The sequence below is a fragment of the Desarmillaria tabescens genome (genome assembly GCF_030435595.1).
Source record: "Desarmillaria tabescens strain CCBAS 213 chromosome Unknown EV420scaffold_1, whole genome shotgun sequence".
In the NCBI taxonomy this organism is placed as follows: domain Eukaryota; kingdom Fungi; phylum Basidiomycota; class Agaricomycetes; order Agaricales; family Physalacriaceae; genus Desarmillaria; species Desarmillaria tabescens.
In genome coordinates, this window is record NW_026848300.1 from 2,310,753 (window position 1) to 2,328,766 (window position 18,014).

General features: G+C 47.6%; 6 protein-coding genes across 6 annotated transcripts; 1 reads left to right on the plus strand and 5 right to left on the minus strand.

The window, feature by feature from the left end:
• EV420DRAFT_72437 (uncharacterized protein) lies at window positions 1–1,506 on the minus strand. The gene is made up of 8 exons (XM_060483219.1): window positions 1,132–1,506; window positions 1,059–1,078; window positions 942–1,001; window positions 867–889; window positions 746–816; window positions 609–686; window positions 514–555; window positions 1–464 (listed from the first exon to the last, which is right to left on the minus strand). The coding sequence occupies exons 1-8, from the start codon at window positions 1,203–1,205 to the stop codon at window positions 254–256; spliced, it is 579 nt and encodes a 192-aa protein (XP_060339658.1). The 5' UTR covers window positions 1,206–1,506; the 3' UTR covers window positions 1–253.
• Window positions 1,507–3,143: 1,637 nt separating this feature from the next.
• EV420DRAFT_1497183 (L domain-like protein) lies at window positions 3,144–4,530 on the plus strand. Its single transcript, XM_060470909.1, has 5 exons — window positions 3,144–3,670; window positions 3,719–3,946; window positions 3,994–4,080; window positions 4,132–4,298; window positions 4,363–4,530. The coding sequence occupies exons 1-5, from the start codon at window positions 3,170–3,172 to the stop codon at window positions 4,379–4,381; spliced, it is 1,002 nt and encodes a 333-aa protein (XP_060339659.1). The 5' UTR covers window positions 3,144–3,169; the 3' UTR covers window positions 4,382–4,530.
• On the minus strand, window positions 4,531–7,894 carry EV420DRAFT_1497190 (chromatin remodeling complex subunit). The gene is made up of 16 exons (XM_060470910.1): window positions 7,484–7,894; window positions 7,315–7,423; window positions 7,040–7,250; window positions 6,892–6,991; window positions 6,619–6,843; window positions 6,486–6,566; window positions 6,311–6,433; window positions 6,224–6,265; window positions 5,985–6,173; window positions 5,783–5,930; window positions 5,687–5,736; window positions 5,451–5,631; window positions 5,244–5,398; window positions 4,871–5,189; window positions 4,747–4,806; window positions 4,531–4,699 (listed from the first exon to the last, which is right to left on the minus strand). The coding sequence occupies exons 1-14, from the start codon at window positions 7,817–7,819 to the stop codon at window positions 4,923–4,925; spliced, it is 2,217 nt and encodes a 738-aa protein (XP_060339660.1). The 5' UTR covers window positions 7,820–7,894; the 3' UTR covers window positions 4,531–4,699; window positions 4,747–4,806; window positions 4,871–4,922.
• EV420DRAFT_72681 (Di-copper centre-containing protein) lies at window positions 7,665–10,152 on the minus strand. The gene is made up of 15 exons (XM_060483232.1): window positions 10,111–10,152; window positions 9,895–10,045; window positions 9,532–9,835; window positions 9,383–9,482; window positions 9,312–9,327; window positions 9,245–9,263; window positions 9,071–9,188; window positions 8,798–9,017; window positions 8,621–8,741; window positions 8,544–8,566; window positions 8,405–8,487; window positions 8,327–8,352; window positions 8,135–8,272; window positions 7,885–8,083; window positions 7,665–7,827 (listed from the first exon to the last, which is right to left on the minus strand). The coding sequence occupies exons 3-14, from the start codon at window positions 9,742–9,744 to the stop codon at window positions 7,979–7,981; spliced, it is 1,182 nt and encodes a 393-aa protein (XP_060339661.1). The 5' UTR covers window positions 9,745–9,835; window positions 9,895–10,045; window positions 10,111–10,152; the 3' UTR covers window positions 7,665–7,827; window positions 7,885–7,978.
• Window positions 10,153–11,128: 976 nt separating this feature from the next.
• On the minus strand, window positions 11,129–13,844 carry EV420DRAFT_1497206 (bifunctional 6-phosphofructo-2-kinase/fructose-2,6-bisphosphate 2-phosphatase). Its single transcript, XM_060470911.1, has 15 exons — window positions 13,673–13,844; window positions 13,531–13,622; window positions 13,431–13,474; window positions 13,304–13,363; window positions 13,227–13,247; window positions 13,117–13,169; window positions 12,927–13,069; window positions 12,843–12,870; window positions 12,433–12,784; window positions 12,251–12,379; window positions 12,065–12,193; window positions 11,858–12,010; window positions 11,782–11,798; window positions 11,613–11,720; window positions 11,129–11,555 (listed from the first exon to the last, which is right to left on the minus strand). Exons 1-15 carry the CDS (start codon window positions 13,825–13,827, stop codon window positions 11,438–11,440), a joined length of 1,602 nt encoding a protein of 533 aa, XP_060339662.1. The 5' UTR covers window positions 13,828–13,844; the 3' UTR covers window positions 11,129–11,437.
• A 371-nt stretch (window positions 13,845–14,215) lies between these two features.
• Window positions 14,216–16,922, minus strand: EV420DRAFT_73021 (kinase-like protein). Its single transcript, XM_060483245.1, has 8 exons — window positions 16,606–16,922; window positions 16,300–16,340; window positions 16,179–16,248; window positions 15,974–16,122; window positions 15,723–15,837; window positions 15,320–15,610; window positions 15,095–15,267; window positions 14,216–15,036 (listed from the first exon to the last, which is right to left on the minus strand). Exons 1-8 carry the CDS (start codon window positions 16,736–16,738, stop codon window positions 14,404–14,406), a joined length of 1,605 nt encoding a protein of 534 aa, XP_060339663.1. The 5' UTR covers window positions 16,739–16,922; the 3' UTR covers window positions 14,216–14,403.
• Between the last annotated feature and the right edge of the window lie 1,092 nt (window positions 16,923–18,014).

The following is an 18,014-nucleotide window of genomic DNA, read 5'->3' on the forward strand; positions in this document are numbered from 1 at the left end:
TGAGGCACACGAGCTGATCTGAGGTAAGCATTCATAAAACTATGATGGCATTGACTGGATGGGACTACAGAGCGAAAAAGAGGTTATCAAACTTGAGTAAACGTATGTAGAATAATAAATGATTCGTTCTCATATCAAAGGAGATGTAAGAAACGGTCATAAGGGCTTGAAGACAGAAATAAGTCCGTTACAACAATCAAAAGAAGGCTCGGTATCCACATCCAAGTATCGTGAGTAGGCAAGAGTTAAAAGATTAGAAGAGCAGGGCTGCAAGCAGACCGCAGAACCCGGCAACGCCATATGTGACGCTATTGCGAATGGCACCACTAGAGGCGCTTGTGGTCGTGGAACTGCTCGAAGAGGTGCTTGAGCCAGAGGCAGCTGCAGAAGTGGTCCCTGTCCTGGTGGTGGTAGCGGAGGTGGTAGCAGCGGTCCCAGTAGCCGTGGTAGTAGAATCGGACGATCTGATAAACGGTATGAGAAATCGCGTCATCCCCACGTCGACTCACTTACCCAGAGGTCGAAGTTTCAGTGCTGCCAGTGACAGATGCACAGCTGTGGCAAAAAGTCAGAGAGAAAAAGGCGATCTGGGCGCTGATACGACAAACCTGGAACTGGAGCCATCCTGGATTGTCACCGCATCGGTGTACGCTATCGATCCTGTGCTGTCCTTGATGGAGAAGGTGCTAAGCAATAATTCAGTTCAGAATGAACAGGAGTGCAAAAGACTATCTCAGGCACTCACACTGAGGTACCAGCAGTTATGTCACAGGTCCATGTGTAAGAAGTGTCATTAGTCGCGCCGAAGCTTTCGAGCTGCGGAAAAAGGTCATTGTCATGGAATCTTCCAGGGAAGATATACTTACGGTCGAGCCGGTGGTTACGCCGCCTTATTCATAGGTCAGCTAACATGAAAGAAAACGACAATTGGTCGTACACACCTGGATAAATAGATAGATAGTATGGCGCGGTACCATCACTCCAGGACAACGCCGAGGGCTCTGTCATAGAAGAGCAAATCAGCGTTATGCGAGGTATGGGAATTCAACTGAACATACCGCACTCAGCAACACCGGAGCTGAGGTTGACGGTCAGCCTTGGCGAGTTAGTAGAAGATGGAAAAAAACTCACGGTGTGTTGATCGTCAAAGCATATAGTCCGGGAAGGATAGAGAGAAGAGAAGCGGACACGACGAAAAACTTCATGGTAGTATAAGGTAAGTGGGCTGAACGAAGGGCTTTTGACAATGAGGAAAGAGAGGACGCGATTTCAGCCTGAGGCTGGTTTTAAGAGAGAAAAGAGGATACAGATAAGCCAATTTGGGGGCTGGAGTTCTTATAATGGCGGAGTATGAACTTATCCGGCGCAGCAGATGGGTTTGTTCAAAGGAAGGGCAACAGTCAGAATTTGCATTCCGTCTGGTCGCGCGACGCAGCAGGGCACTACCCTTTCCCGACGCGCAGCATCAGACCGTCTGGTCTCTTATCACCAAGACATTTGAAATGTATCTTGGACTTCCTTCAAACAGCACAAATCGCATGAGCATCAAGAGTGAGAGATGATTCCAGCAAGACGCACCACGGGCGGCATATTTTCTAAGCGGACTCGCTTGTCAAGACGCGTACGATCGGTGGTTCGATCTCGCAAGCACAGTGGAGGCCCTGGAATCCGCAGTGACACAACACACCCGGGGCCCGAGACTGGTTATGATGGATACCGAGAGTTCGACTTCCTTGAGCACAATTTATGGTCAGTATCTTAGCAGGGCTCGAATAAGTCTATCGACTGCAGTGGCCAGTACCACAGGTACTTGAGAGCATTGACACATAGCTGGATTTTCGAGGTATCGAAAAGTCGGCTCTGATCAATCATGTATCAGTCCAGAGCCTGCTTTGCTCGTGATGTAAAATCGCTAGTATGAGAACTGCGCAATGACGGTCGACAGATGGATCTTTGTGAAAGGGATAGAAGGTACGATGACATAATCAATTATTGCTATTTTCAAAAATGATGAGATTCCGAAAAAGAAAAAAAAAAGTTTTGACACGACGTCCAATGCCATGGCCAGCCCGATCTCAGCCTGCGCCATCTGAGACAATCCACGAAACCTATGACGTCGATCATCGTAGCGGCTCAGAGGCCTTTTAGCGAGGCCCAAAACTTTTTATTGCTATTTCGAAAAATGATGAGAATCCAAAAAAAAAATTAAAAAGTTTTGGGCCCCGCAAAAAGACCTCCGAGTCCGCACTCAGGGGCCATGACGATCAACGTCATAGGTTGTTTCGTCGACAGTCGTAGGTTGTCTCAGATGGTGCAGGCTGAGATCGGGCTGGCATCTGGCGGGTCAAAACTTTTTTTCTTTTTCGAGAATCTCATCATTTTTGAAAATAGCGATAATTTATCTTGTTCTCCCAGTCCCTGACCAATCACCGCCAGTTCATCAGGTATTCCAGCGCTGAACTCGCATAAAATGCCATACCCCTCATGCTAAGCAGCTCTTCAGCGGTCTTGGAATACGCGTCGTCAGGGTTCGAAGCAGGGACGCCCAAGATAACTAATATAAACGTAGCGTACGTTATGTCGAGACGGACCCAGACGGACGCGACATGGTAAGGAGAGCCAGGTCATTCGCTTCCGGAAACGCGTTCGCTGTACGATTTACTAGAATGTCCCAGTTACTATGATTGTGCGAACAAGATCAAGTCGTTGAAAGTATCCACCATGATCAGCGGAAAATAAGCACCACCATTCCGTAACTATATCTCTTCTGCGAACATCTTCACGATGTGATGTGGTGTCTTGGCTTCCTTGGCATGGCTGGTTCCTGCGGGCTATCCGTGCGTAACGTACGAGAGTTACACTGGTAATCGGTCTTGATGCTTCGCCATCAGACTGTCGCGCTGCCAATTCAGCCTACATTTCTTCCGATTTTATAGCGGTTGCAACTTCCAAGACCCGTGAGTATCCCCCGAGATATTTGTGGACGTTCATACCAATGCTTGTCTTCTGTACAATTTGCATTCTCTGAATGAGACCACATCAGTATACAATCTCTCTTGACGGAACAAAATAAAACTGTGAGTACGAGAATCGTCGGCCCAGACACGATCGTCGGGAAGTGCGCCATCCGGCAACAAGTGCAAACAAAGAACCTATCTCATCGATTGCCATGACAGAGCCTATCTCTGCGCGCGTCGTACTTCCTTCGCCACCCTCTTCTCCCGAGCCAGAACACGACGAAAATGACGAAGTCTCCTCCGACTTTCTCGATTCCTGGCCGGCAACGACCTCGGAGCTTGATCTTGTGCACTGCCGTTTAGGCTCACTGGATCCCCTCCACCTCCCTCGTTTTGCACAGCACCTAAAACGGCTATGTGTACGGCAAAACCACATATCTACTCTTGAGCCCCTTGCCTTGTCGTCATTAACATTACTAGAAGAACTCGATGCTTACGACAACAAGCTCAAGAACTCCGGAATAACCACTCTACCGGCCTCACTCATAACTCTCGACCTGAGCTTCAATTTGTTGAAGCACGTTCCCGATGCTCTTGAAAGCTTACCAAACCTTGAGACGGTATATTTCGTGCAGAATAAGATCTCACGGATCGAGCATCTGGGAATGTGTACTAAATTGAAGAGTCTCGAGCTGGGCGGGAATCGCATACGCGTATGAGTTTGATTCTCCATCGACCAAATACTAATGCAGGAAAGATAGGATATAACGTCTCTGTCTTCTTTGACCGCGCTTGAGGAACTTTGGCTTGGCAAGAATAAAATAACGACTATACCGCCTGGCGCGCTCACGCCTCTAACGGCCCTTCGCATTCTTTCCCTTCAATCCAATAGACTGACTCGAATAACGGGAATGGAAGGCCTTGTCAATTTACAAGAGTTGTATCTTTCTCACAACGGGATCGAGAAGCTCGAAGGTCTACAAGACAACGTGAGTCATTTGTTCCCTTCAACGTGGACCGGCTAACAAACGCACAGGTGAATCTGACCACACTGGATATTGGGAACAATTTTGTTCCTGCCATCGAAGGAATCGACCACCTGACGCAGTTGGAAGAGCTTTGGGTATAACTGGCTCTCCAATTAACCATCGAAAAACTGATCTCTCTTGATCAGATGAACAACAATAATATCCCTGCTTCCGTCTTGTCCTCCCCTTTCCCTGATCTCCCTGCTCTTCGTACCATATATCTTGAGGGGAACCCATGCGAGAAAGCGGATCCTGTCAACTATCGTCGTAAAGTCATGTTGGCGCTCCCGCAGGTGACTCAGATCGATGCGACGTGAGTGTATGATATCTACTCAGAAGAGGTTATTTTGTTGACATAGATGATGTGTGCTACATAGGTATGTTAAAACCGCTTGAATGGGTCTAGGCGGTGGTTGCTCCTCGCCACCTTATTCTGGGAGACGTATGTTATCGATGACTAGAAGTAAGACACATGTATCAGTATATTTATCACTTCAGGACCTTCGTTTGTCAATAAACGACATTTAGGACGATACATTTTGAATTTCCGCGTTGACCTAACATTAAACAAGCCCGGGTCTCCGTCAATTTAGAGCTCTCGTCCTATGTTCCACGCGTTCAAGATCCTGTCAGTTCCGATGCTTGTGGTCCGTACTTCAAACATGTCAACTCGCACTTATTTACGACCAGCGTTTTGTGATACTTGGAATCGGTCTGCCAATTAGTTCTGCTACTTCACTGAGGAATAACGATTGACTCACAGAAAGGGGAGCGCGTATTCGTAAGATTGAGGTCTAGAATTAAGCTGAAAGCATCGCATCCTTCGATGCAAATCCAAACCTACGTTCAGGGCTCTGTAAGAAATGAGGGAAGTATGACATTTACCCAAGAAGCACAGAAGCTCAATAAAGATGTACAGGGAAGAGATGCACGTTAGCTATATATACGAGTTGTTCCAATTACTTCCCCACCACTTCCTGATCTTCTCTGGACCGTGCTCCTCGTATTCGGCTTTGGTAAAGCAAGTCTTCTCGAACTCCGAGGTTACACTGAACAAGGACATGCCTTTCCACGCATCTAAGGATGGATCTGCCGCCCTTACAATGTTGACCGGCATGTCCTGGGGAAGTAAGGGCCTTAGAGTGTTATGCAGTCTTGGGATCATCCCAGAAAACTGCGAAGGTGACCCAGTGAGAAATATGTTCTAAGGGGAATGAATAAGTGCACGCGTCCAGCAGTCACGTAGAACAAAGCTTGCCTTGACGAGTCTCGCCTTTTCGGCATCACTGAAACGAGACAAGATGTTCTGAATGACCTCCCCGACGCCTGCAGAATCAACGCCTGCGATCCCCGGCGAAAACCAGGCTTCGCAGACTCTCCACTTTTCTGTATTTAAATGAATACGTGTGTTGCCTATTGCTCTCCATGTTAGATTTATGTTACCGGGTGATCCATAAAAACATACCCTCAACATCACCCTCCTCATAGACAGGTTTGAAAGCGGTTAGCAGTGCGGACCGTTGGGCCGTTATTGACGCGTGCGTATGCTGAGCCGTGAAAGTAGGATCGTGAGCTAAAAGCTTCTGTTCGATTAACTGCAATTGGATTAGGTCCTCCTCTTCATCAGATGAAGGTGCAGCGGTGTTCTAATGGAAAGTTAAGTTAAGAGGGGCATATCAAAGTGCAAATTTTCAATCTTACTATTTTTCGATAGATCGCCCAGTCGGCATCATCAGCACCGAACGTATCCTCTAGGACGAGATCAGTCCGGGGAGATTTTATTCTGAGCAGTCCTACCTCCCACCCCTTTCCTTTTCTTTTTGGATATCCTGTCATCTGCAGCGAGGTTTGCAATGCTCTTCATCCTCGCCTGAGCGGCGGCACTCTTTCTATCGCTCAACGCAGCTTTTCTCCTTGAACGATTTTTGATTCGGTCCATGAGAGCCTATATAAGAGTGGTCAGCACAAGATAATAATTAACTGATACGTAAGGACATACTTCTTGCTCTTGTCGCAGCTTTCTGGACCACCCGCCCAAATCTGCTTCACGTTCCTCTTCCTCCCGTTTCTCTTCACGTTCCTTTTCCTCCTTTTCGCGTTCCTTTTCGCGCCTTGCTCGTGCACGTGCTTCGTATCCCGCCTTGATCAGCTTTTGCTTCTTCTTTTCCTTGAGACCTTCGTCGTCTAACTGAAAAATAGTTGAAAAGCGATTATGATGGCACTAATGGAAACAATTACATCGGCATCCGGAACGTCCACGAGCGGGAAAGAAGGTTCTTCCTGTACAATCGTTAGCGATGCAAAGGAAGGTATTGCGCGACGAACCATAGGATCATCTCCACCGTCTGCAGCTTCTTTCTTTCTGGCTTTCTTGAGGTCAGACTCCAACTTTTTGATCGTCTCATCCAACTGAGCGTCATCATCAAAGCCCTCAGCGGACAATTTGTTCTACAGCGCATAATCAGATGCGAACATAGAAGGAAGTCCACCGGCCACCTACATTCCATTCTCTCTTTCCATCTTCGGCCCTGGATTCTCTGAGCTCCAACAGGTGTTGAAGATCGTTCTCCTTTTGCAACAGCTACACATATGGATATCAGTGACAAGTTCGACACGTAAAACAGACGCAGTGCCTTTTCCATTCGCGTTTTTGCCGCTAATTCTTGAAGTTTTCGTCCTTGCTCTTTCCGTTTTTCTGCAATTCTGGCCAGCTCCTCTTCCGTCTTCTCTTCAGCTACATGGAGTGCAAAGGGGAACTGTATGATGGTCTCCGATGCACGCAGTTTGAGAGGGTCTGTTAAAGACTTGAGAAGCGCCGAGTAGTCAGTCGATACATCGCAAAAGTTTCGCAGCATCCACTTTGAACGAGATCAGTAGTGACAGGGAAAAATACTTTAGGAAATTACATTAGATTGCGTTGTCGTGACACGTGTCGGGAAGTTGGGATACTTGAGTTGGATGAGCTTCAAGAGGTACTCCGAAGATTGAAGCGACCCCCAAGGTATGCTGATCACATCTCGGTCAAGAAATTCATGCGTCTTGAGTAGGACATACCGTTTTGCATGGCTCAGAACACCCTTTCCATTCAGTATAGGCATCACAGCGGTCGAAGCTGTATTAAAAGATATGCACAGACCATCTTCTTCAAACTGGAAAGGGTTGCTAGTTTCCGGTTTTCTGTTGTTTGCATAAAATGACATCAGCCCGTCGATACAGTACGACAAGGCTGGGACCGAATATTGTTCGAACATCAGCTCCGAAGTCACTGTTAAAGCAAAAGCATTTTCATTCGTTTCCAGTAATGGATAGGCACGGCTAAAAGTACTTACGAGCCCTTGAGTGCAACGGTGTGCTCAACCTTTCCGTCATTAACACAGGATGTTCCACAGTGGGCGTATCGAGCCCAAGATTGACAAACGCATAATCCAGGGCATTCTCCTACGTCTCGAAGCCCGTTCATCGTACTGCCCTTGTATGAAACCAAAAATGTGAACACACCAAAGCATCAAAGTTCAGCAGGACGTCGCCTTCCCAAGCGGTTCTCGTCTGTGCTTTAGCCCCACTTTCTACATCAATGGCTTCGCCGAAAAGAAGGAGAGGTTTATTCGTCTTTCGTTCCTTGTACTTGGATATAGCATTAGGTCCAAATCTAGGCACCTCTGAGTCAGCAAAACCCCAGCGGAAGGTGGTAGACCCGTTGTCGATGATAATAGGAATGTTTGTACCACGATGATCGTCGTACGAGTCTGGAGGCGGTGGCACAGATGGTAGCACTGGAAGCGGGACGTGGACGATGTTGGGCACGACATCGACTTGCATGTCATTCGATTCCATGGCGGTAGCTGAACAAGGGGAGAAATGATCGGATTCGGTGCTCGTTTACTAATTTGGTATCCAACCTTGACCATGTTGCACGTTCCAAAGTTTTGCTCAATGTCATTTAGATAATGTTGCAGCGCTCAAGCAGATCTCATCTACGTTTCTAAGTTCTAATTACTTGTAGTCATAGCAGAGGATTCCGCTCTGGATGTCGATTACGTCCCAGATCGTGATGTTTTCTGCGTCCCACATACCATCACCAGGAATAGTGCTGTTCAACTGTCTCAAAATGTTAAATTGATGCAACGCAACAATAAATTCATTCCTTACGTTCAGCCACGGAGCTGCGCCATTGGGGTATTGAACGTATTCAGCCCAAGTGCTCATACTCTGAACCGAGCCTCCTTCGAAAGCGTAGAAGTTGCTCGGATCTTTATTTTGCCACTCCCAGTACAACTTATCGATCATCTACGGATTGGTGTCAGTGCGGTAATGTGATATGAGTCTTGAATAAATCTTCACAGCATGGTGCAAATAAAAGAGGGGGTCTGCAACCAATATTGTTAGAAACAGGTATTCCTCCGAGGTCTCTACACTCACCGTTGTTAGACCATTTAGGTCCGCCGGCGCCACATTCAGTGTAGTTTTCAGGACAAAGGCTAGATGAGTCACCACCGGGAAGCCTACACTTCAAGATGGGTTCTAAGAATGGTGGGCAGAGAGGATTGAAGTTTCTTACCAGTGAGGGGGTCCATGAGGTCCCTTCATAGCTCATCTTCAGCATGATCACATCACAGCTTGAAAACGACGCCGCACCTTCGGTCCTTCTAGGAAATATTGGAATGCCTTGAAGTCACCAGTGTAGTTAATGTTGTCCACCACCATACTCTGCACATATTCGGGTGCGAACATCCAATCCACGTACTGATAGTAGTCCCTGCATACCGTTCAGATCTATCAAATATAACAAATATTGTACATTGAAGTACGCACAATGTCTCGTCGGGATTATCGGGCCAAAGGTTTCCAAGCACCAGGAACGGCTGCAAAGTCATATTTCTCCGCAAGATATGCTCACTAGGATAAGCAAGCGTCAGATTGGAGAATCCACCCGTGCTCAAGCTGAAATCATTGTCCTCGTCGCCAGTGATAGGGCCTGGTCCACTAGCAGGATCTTCATCCCACATCGTAGAGTTAGCAAACTGGTATGCGTCTGAGGAGGTTATTAGCATCAGGACAAGGGGAAATGTTGAAGAGACCGTTTACCTTGGGTCCAGTTCCAGTACGGTTGTGTTCCGGTGTATCCACAGTGATCCTGTAGGGCACGCTCGAATTTGAACGTGAGCAGCCGGTGCCAAGGCAGGAAGTAGCCAGTCCAATGGATCTGCGACAGTACAGATGAGCACTATCTAATCTGATATCAGTCGTGCCACACTTTACCTTGATATTGAGGTCCATACTTCAACATACTCAGCAAGAAGGTGTATTCAACAGTAATGAGACGTACTGCAGATAAACGAAGTCTGCGAGAGAATGCCAATTAAAACCAGGACGACAAATCGTAAACAAGGTACTCACCATCGAAAAGCGAGCTATCATTGGTCAAGGCGGGGATTTGGGAGATGTCCCGGTCTACGGTTCCTGCTACATTGGGATCATGAGGGACACGCGACAGACACTGTTTACAGGTTCACAGCAAATTTCGACACTTCAATTTTCACACTCACATTAACAGCAGTAATCCAATCAGCCTGCTCGCTGGAAGACAGTGCGCGCCATTCCTTTCGTATAGATGGATCAGCACACTTTGTGGACCGTAAAGCCTCCGCAACAACAACGCCATCAGCATTGAGAGCAAAGACAGTGCTGAACAGGCATAAGATCGAAGACAACAGAGACCAGGTCAGCATCATCCAGACTACTTGTTCGGTGGCAGCCATAAGGAGAGGACGGAAGAGATGGTTGCTCTTTTGTACCTTGTGAGGCTTTTTCTACTGTCGTCCCTGCATAAAGTCCCGGATGCGAATATTACTATTGGAAAAAAGGAATGAAATTATATACGGCAAAGAGGCAAATTTGCCAAGACGCACCAAGTTTCACATAGAGATACTCAGTCATATCCAGCCTACGACAATGTTGGAGTATCACCACGTACTACTTGTGTGGGAGCTCATATGATTATCCAAAAACCACATTATAGTCGGATGCAGAAAATCCAGCGCGAAGTTGCAAGATTATATCCTGTGGAAAGCGTTAGCCGTATGCTACTCAAAGAAATAACGTAAGTGTATGGAAACAGTACGGACCTAGATTCGCGAGCGGGGGAAGACGGAAAAACACGAGGTGAAACGTCGCATAACTTGGTAACCCTTCTGATTCAATTTCTAGTCATTCAAATTGGAGCGTCGACCATTCAAATTGAAGTGCGAACATATCAAAAGGTAGCCACACGATTGTACGTAGGTCTGTCGGTACGCTGGAAAGAAAGAAGATATGTAGTAATAATACACCAGCGATGACAAGATGCACCAATAGGTACTTGATACAGAAAGACAACTATGAACAAAAAGGAGGAAAGAGTTTCGGGATTCGAGATCACTGTGAACATAAAGGGTAAGCCTAAGTGGAAGAAAATTCAAGGAGAAATATCTACCTGAGACCGACCTGGGCCGCTGATGTCAACGTCTTCATTTTGATTCGGTCTTCTGCGCAGTACAAGTGGTCATTGGATGCGCAAACCCATTCCCATGTGAACTGAATCGAGCGCTACTTGAATAGGACCCTTCGGAGAAAGGCGAGGAGACCGGGTATGCGCCCAATGGGACATGGTACGGAGTACTGGATGGGTCGGGACAGACGACATAGGTGCGGTGACCATCATACGCGTCGACGTCTGAAGACTGCTCTGTCTGCTTCTCGTACCAGCCCTCGGTTGATGGTGGTGCCGCTGTGACTGACGACGATCCGAGAATGGCAAAGGGTGAATGGAACGAGCGCGTCGCTACCGACGAGCGCTGCGCTAGAGGACGTGCTTTAGATGCCAGAGAGCGAGCAATGGTGAAGGACATATCGTTGAGGATGGCAGAGTGAGGGCAGAAGGCAAGGTGGGCAGACAAGAGTAGACAGACATGGTCATGGGAGCTGGTATATAAGGCAGTATAAGGCCTGGGATTATTTAATCGTGTCAATACAGTTTCTTGATCTGGGGTAACACTTCGATCACGTCACGCCACTCAATTAGACCGTGATCACACCGGAGTGGAGTCTTGGGGAAACTGCTTGTATATGGAGCCGTGAACATTGAATATTGAATATCTGACTGCGCCCATACGTGTCAACTGCTCCTTGTAGCATGCCACGAAACAACTCAAGACCGTGGCTCATACGACTTCCGTGAATACTCCGGGTATTGCCTGTCGTTGGGGCTCGAACTTGCCGAACTTCTATCAGTCTCGACTTGAGGGAAGCAGTCTTCGTGCGAATCGTGTCATTGCTTGTCTGCTTATCGTGGACGAGACCCAATATTACTTAGAACAAGCTACTAATACGATGTGTACAGTATCCCGTGGCCTAGACATCTATAAGACAGCCTCATATCCCCCAAATAATCCTTCGATGAATCTCAGCCTCTACTTAATTCTTCACGTCTTCAGAAAAATATTGTCGCGCAGACGACACGTGGACCGTAGGCTGGTTCCCCGACTTCGGTTTTGGCCTGTGGGTGTCAACCGCGGAGATTGGAAGCGGATAGCTGCAACGGAGTTATCAGGCCTCATCCACAAAAGTCCAAAACTTATACACTACACACCGCTCTTCGTCGCAGCCGTAAGCCTTGGGCGTCAATTTGATGACGGTGTGCAGCGGTATTTTGATATAGGGAAGATCCGCTTGCGGAAGGTGATGGAAGTAAGCGTATCTACATCAAGTGTTGAGTTAATCGCACCAACTCCGAAAGCGGCGCAGATCAGCATGCTTACAAGCAGCGAAGGATAGCCTGATTTGTGGGGTATCAGCCTTTCTGAGGGGTACCGAACGGAGCTGCACAACTCGTACCTGATGTCCAATGATGAAGATGTTTTCTTGACGTTCAAGCTCCATAATAACGGGCTCCAGTCGGACTACAACGTCGCGATAAGATTCCCCACCTCGATAGCGGTAGTTGAATTTGTCCTCGTCTCGATTGGCGAAGTCATCCGGATACGCTTCCTATAAGGAGTCAGAAAAATGGATGGGTTAGGACAATGACATCTGTATACTCACTTCAATTTCTGCATATGTCATCCCGTCGCATACACCGGCATCCAACTCATCCAAGGATTTCCAGGTAAGTTTTGGGTAAGGAAGATCTTGGGCGGTTTGAATAGTACGCCTGAGTGTAGATGTCCATACCTAATCATCACCTCAGAAATAAGTAGGCACAGCGATCCATGTACAATGGACACTAACCGTCAATGGCTTATCTCCTACACTCTGCGTTATTAAAGCAGGCAATGCTTTTGCGTATTCCATTCCACGAGGAGAGAGGAGGGCATCTCCACCGATTTTCCCTTCAACGTTGAACTGGCTTTCCCCGTGCTATAAGATCGAAATCAGCCACATTTAATTCCGGGGATTCGGAAAAGACATACCCGCGAAAAATATATACTTCGTGGCTTCACATGAAGGTTCATTAAGTAGAAAGCGATTCGACTAGAGAGATACCCATTGATTCGTGATAGTGTCACTTCCTTACCCACATTAACTATCCGCAAGTACGACAAGGAAGGCTCTGTGATGGTCTCATAGACTTTCTCGTATTCACGAATACGACGAAGGAAGTCGCGTTTGGCCACCTCCGGAGACGTGTCCTTGTAGTCAGGATCTCCCGAACTGACCTTCAAAGCCACATTTGCAGCAATGATAGCAGGATCATCGCATACGGACTCCAAAAATATAAGGATCATCCCTTTCTCCTTCGCGACACGAGCCTGGATTTTGGCCCTGCGTATGAAACGTGTTCAATACCTTGAAACATTACTCAAAGAGAACAGGAACCAACCTACGACTTCGTGTGCTGTTTGTGGCGTCTGTTGTGGACTTTACCGTTACAAGCTTAGCATGAAAAATCTATGAAAGGACATACCATGAATGCCAACATTACCCCCTTCTTTCAACCACTTGATAAGCATCTCAAGACTATCCTCTGCCAAACGCTCCCGCAATTGAGTCGCTTCGGTATTGTTGTGACTAAAGTAAGAAGCCGTATGGTCTTCCTTAATCCCGCTTCTGAGGCAAGATCAGCAAGGGTTCAATGAGGTGGAAATGAAGCGCACTGTTGTGCCTTTTGTCTAGCTCGTGTTCGCCTAAGCTGTCCAACATTGAACACCTGGACAAATGGTGTCAAAACCAGGCACCGTCCCAGTACATATGAATCGTTTCATGCCTTCACATCGTACTCCAGCCACTGTATCAGATAGAATCAGAAGTGTTCCGTCTGCCACGGGAGAATTCAATGTGCACCTTGAGGTATATCATGAGCTTATTGCTGAGGTAGGACTTTCCTCGAGCAGGAAGCCCGACCTAACAAAAGGAAAAGCAACACGTTAGCTTGGTTCATCGATAAAGGAACAACCGCCTAGTATCTAACCATCGCGACAACGATTTTACTCTCCGAATAATCAGGTTTGGGAACTACACAATGAAACGCCTATCAATCGGCCCTGTCTGGTTCAGAAGTAACAACGCACCTTTGCCTCCGATGCCCTTTACTGACTGTGGAGGCGTCGGAGCCTGCGATCCCTTCCTGCTGTTAACAGCAGATTCATCGAATTGCTTCAGCCTGGCGATATGTCGGTGAGAGAAGTCATGAACGTGCGTAGTCGCACCCACCTTGGTCCGCCAGCACCGAAAAGTGCCGGAGGAACATTGAGCAAGGCACCAAGTGTAGAGGAATGAGACTGTGACTGCATGTTCTCAAGAGCATTTGCTGCCCTTGCCAGGTCTGCGGAAACCTCGCGTGAAACAGAGATATCATTATCGGCCATCGAAATTAAGAATAGAAGAGCTGCAGGGAGATACGGTGATGATCACTTTTACCTTTTGGGGCAACAATCGTGACATGAGTGTGACAATACACAATGCGAGGAATACGAAAGAACCGAGAGAACCCGGACGAAGTAAGAAGGTATGCAATGAAATGAATTCATGTTCCAGCGGGTTCAACAGTACGGATGATGGTAAATAATACAATGATGAATGAGACTAAATGAAAAAAAATAACGTGGAATACCCTACATATAGAGATGCGTAGTTCATGAAGGAAAGCGAGATCATCATGTACTTGATTAACTACATTACGAATGCAGACCCAGAACCGTGCTATATGAAAGCGATAACAGACTTGAAAGATCGTGAATGAGGATGACTGTGATGCACTTGGCGAAACAATTATTAGGTGTATATGTTTTAGAGCAGTCGTAATCGTCATCTAAGTGCCATAACCTTACACGATCATTATTAAACGTTGTATGCAGGTAAGAAAGCAAAGCGTACCAAACACATAAATACCACATGGCACGTACGCGGGCATGAAACGAATAACCATCCCGCAGCAGTTCGTCTCATGCCCGACAACAAAACACGGCGAAGAAGCCTTTCTTGCGTCCTATATCCTCGTCTTGCTCTCCAACTCTTGCCATCTGATCGCGATCGTACACAGCCATTCCTCTGGCACCTGTATGTCCATGCAGATCTCGCGTACCCGTACCGCCAGTTGTCGTTCCATCTCGAGAGTTAGTTCCGTTCTTTCCTTGGTTGTACAGGAATGACTCGGAACCGTTGGGATGGAGATTGGCAAGTCCATTCGGGTTCGGTGAGTGTCGTCCGTACTCGCGTCCTGCTCCTGAACGATACCCGTTTGGGCTGGGAGCAGCGGCATAAGGATGAGGGGGAATACCGACGCTTGCCAGAGCACTTGCTTCCCGCTGCTGCTGGCTAGTCCGTCGACTTGTTGGGGCAAGAGGCTGAACACTACCAATATCACGAGCTGAGTTCGTTCTCTCTTGAGCAGGAGGTCGCCGGCTACTGCTCTTGACATGCGCTGGTGCCGGACTAAGGACAAGAGGTGATGTAGAACTGGGGTCCGCATTTTGACGCGATCGTCGGTGACCGTGGTCACGGTCTCGCCGATGTTCGCGATGAGCATGAGGAGACGCTGCATTAGCATGAGCTTGAGCAAGGTGGTGCGAGCTCGACTAGTTGAGGATACATTAATATGGAAACTAGGAGAGTAGACAAAAATGCATCACATACGTTGCTAGCCTCCCAGCCTTTACCGTTATTGAGAAGCATCCAATCGAACACGCCATCCTCAGGCTCACCCAAGGTCTTCAAGACCTTGGTGAAAAGTTCCCGCAGGAAATCGTAGTCGGGAGTCTCCTCGAACCCAAGTTTCCTGACATAGTTCATGTAAATGGCGAACTCCTCTGCAAAAATTATTCAACTATCTCGTAAATATATGTAGGTAAGATATCTTACCAGGGAATCCCTCACAAAGCTCCGTAATGGCCGTTGTCTGCTTCTTTTCCCCGATCTTTTCGTATTTTTGTTTGTTAGTTGCCGCCCTTAGACCTTGCCATGGGAGACCACCCCGCAAAAAGTACATAAATACATGGCCAAGCGATTCAAGATCGTCGCGTCTTGACTGTTCGCGCCCGAGATGAGTATTGATTGACATGTATCGCGCGGTGCCAGACAGTGACTTTCGTTCCCTGTAAGGTATATGCACCTTCGTCTTTGGATCTCTATAATGTTTTGCCATGCCGAAGTCTAAGAAAACCATCAGTTTCAGTAATATCACTAATGGCCCAGGATAGAAGAACGGCAAAGGACTGAGCCGCCTCCACAGGCACACAGAAAGAATAAAGCTGTAGTCACGTACCGATAACATGGATGGTATTAGCTGTCTTGGTACCCGGCACACCGATCAAGAAGTTGTCTGGTTTGATATCGCGATAGATTAAAGACTTCTCGTGAATGGCCTGCACGCGAGTAACCTAGATCGAAACGACTGATGTTAGCGTGTGACATATGTGACGGCGAGGAGGAGCCTTCGTTGATGGTACCCTCGGAAACAGTACGAAAGACGAAGCCAAGCTTCGGAATTTGAGGGCGCCCTGCATGGACACTCACCATTTGTTTCGCTGCCATACAAACTGTCTTGATGGAGAACTTGCGACCGCACATATCAAAAAGATCCTCCAAGTTCGGCCCAAGGAGGTCGATGACCAAAACATTGTGAAGACCCTCTTGACCGAAATGATGCACTTGTGGAACACCAGCTGCATTTTTTCAAATGGATGAAACGTAAATCGTTGAAAGAACCATTTGTACGTACGAGTGCCATTCAGGGTTCTGTACGACCTGAATTCGTCTCGAAGTTGTGGGGCGTCGGACTTACGAGGTTCCTGGCGAAGAGTTGTTGGAGACAGTAGACATGGGACTGTGAATTGACCTACGAATTTAATGGCGACGGGGGTGTTAGAGAGCATCTTGGTGCCTGCATCACAGATGATTAGTTTGTGTTGAGAGGCACAATGACAGTCGTAACAGCGATGACAGAAGGAACGGCACAGCAGCAAAGAGCCAGCAAACAAAGTAGAAAGGTCGCGCGAAATCCCTTGTTTGGCCATACAGCTCCCCGGGCGGTCCTAGAGGTCGGCACAAGAAGCGCCAAGAGGATACGTAGCCCATGGTTTGAAACGAGATTTTGGATAACAAGCGGCGACAAGGAAAGTCGAGTATATTGAGCAAGTAGAGCATACCTTCGAACACGACACCAAAAGATCCTTCCCCAATTTTCTTTCCAACCCGATAGTGGCTTCCAACAATTCCATTCGACGTGGAGGACTGTGAAGGGTGCGGAGACGAAGATGCGATGACATGGGGTGTAGCCATGGTGGACTATGTAGACAGTAATAGTGAGCGGGAAGAGAAAGAGAAGGGTATGGCTGGGAGCAAGCCCAGTGGAAAGTAAAAGGAAAGAACCACACAGGACCTGAATTTTCTATATAGAGTATCCCGTTTCACCACGTGGCACTGCCGGCCGTCTCCTATTGTGTCGCACCGACGTCGCCCACAATTGTCCTTGCTTTTGCCTTTCTACCTTCTAGTTCAATCGGCATGCAATGCCCTTGCCATTTATGAATGCTATGTGGCCCACCGCTCGCACCATCGGCAATATTTCGTCATGAGACTCGTCCTACTGCTCTGTCCTTTAGCGGCGCCTTTCTCGCCTTTCTTCTGATGATTCTGTTAAAATGCCGCCGTGACTGATTGTATCATTCCTGGTCTACTAGCGCCCGTTACACTCAACCAGTTTTTGCTTCACCATATGAAAATCTACCAGATCTGGATAGTCTTCTCAGCTTGTTCAACAACGTAAACTTTGCACCTATAAGGTAATGTACCGGGGTCTCACAAAGACCATCCTTGTCGGCACTCCGTGGTACAAGGCACTTTTAGCGAAACAACGCCCACCTCTAGACCCTGCTCTCAGGCTCACCCTTTCGGCATATACCTAGTGGTCGAGGTCGGAATCTGCAGCCTTCACAGGAAGTTTAGCATGCTTTCATTAAACCGGGCCCGGAGCACCTTACCATCTTCATGATGCCCCGATTGCACTCACTGCCGGTCATCCATTTGAACCGGGTCTCGCTACCTGTCGATCTTTGGCTATCCCGAATCCTTACCCCGGAGGTACACTCCAGTTTGTAAACGGGGTGTATGTATACTGAGCTTGGCGCACAATATGTCAGCTATCGACCCCATCAATGAAGGCCCTTGTACACATAAATCCTCTCCCAGCCAGCGCCGTCTTCAGAAACGTGTACCACTACTACATGAACTGTTATGAACCGTGGGAGGCTTCTCTCCTACCCTCAAACTGGGGCACGTATTCCGCAACACGTACATGCATTGTATCTCCTTCATCTTGTGACTGATCTGTTTCGTCGTGATAGGTAAACATGATTCTAATGCGCTCCATCAGCCATCAGTTCTGGCTTTGAATGGACGCCTTTAATAATTCCTATTCTTCAGTCGTTCAGCGAGTCTGCCAAAGAGGAATTCTTAATCGCTTGTGTTTTCCTTGAGTCTTCTCAAGGCGAATTCTACATTCCTCGAGTACGGTAGATCTGAATGCCCCGACTCCCAATTCATCTGTTACCTACAG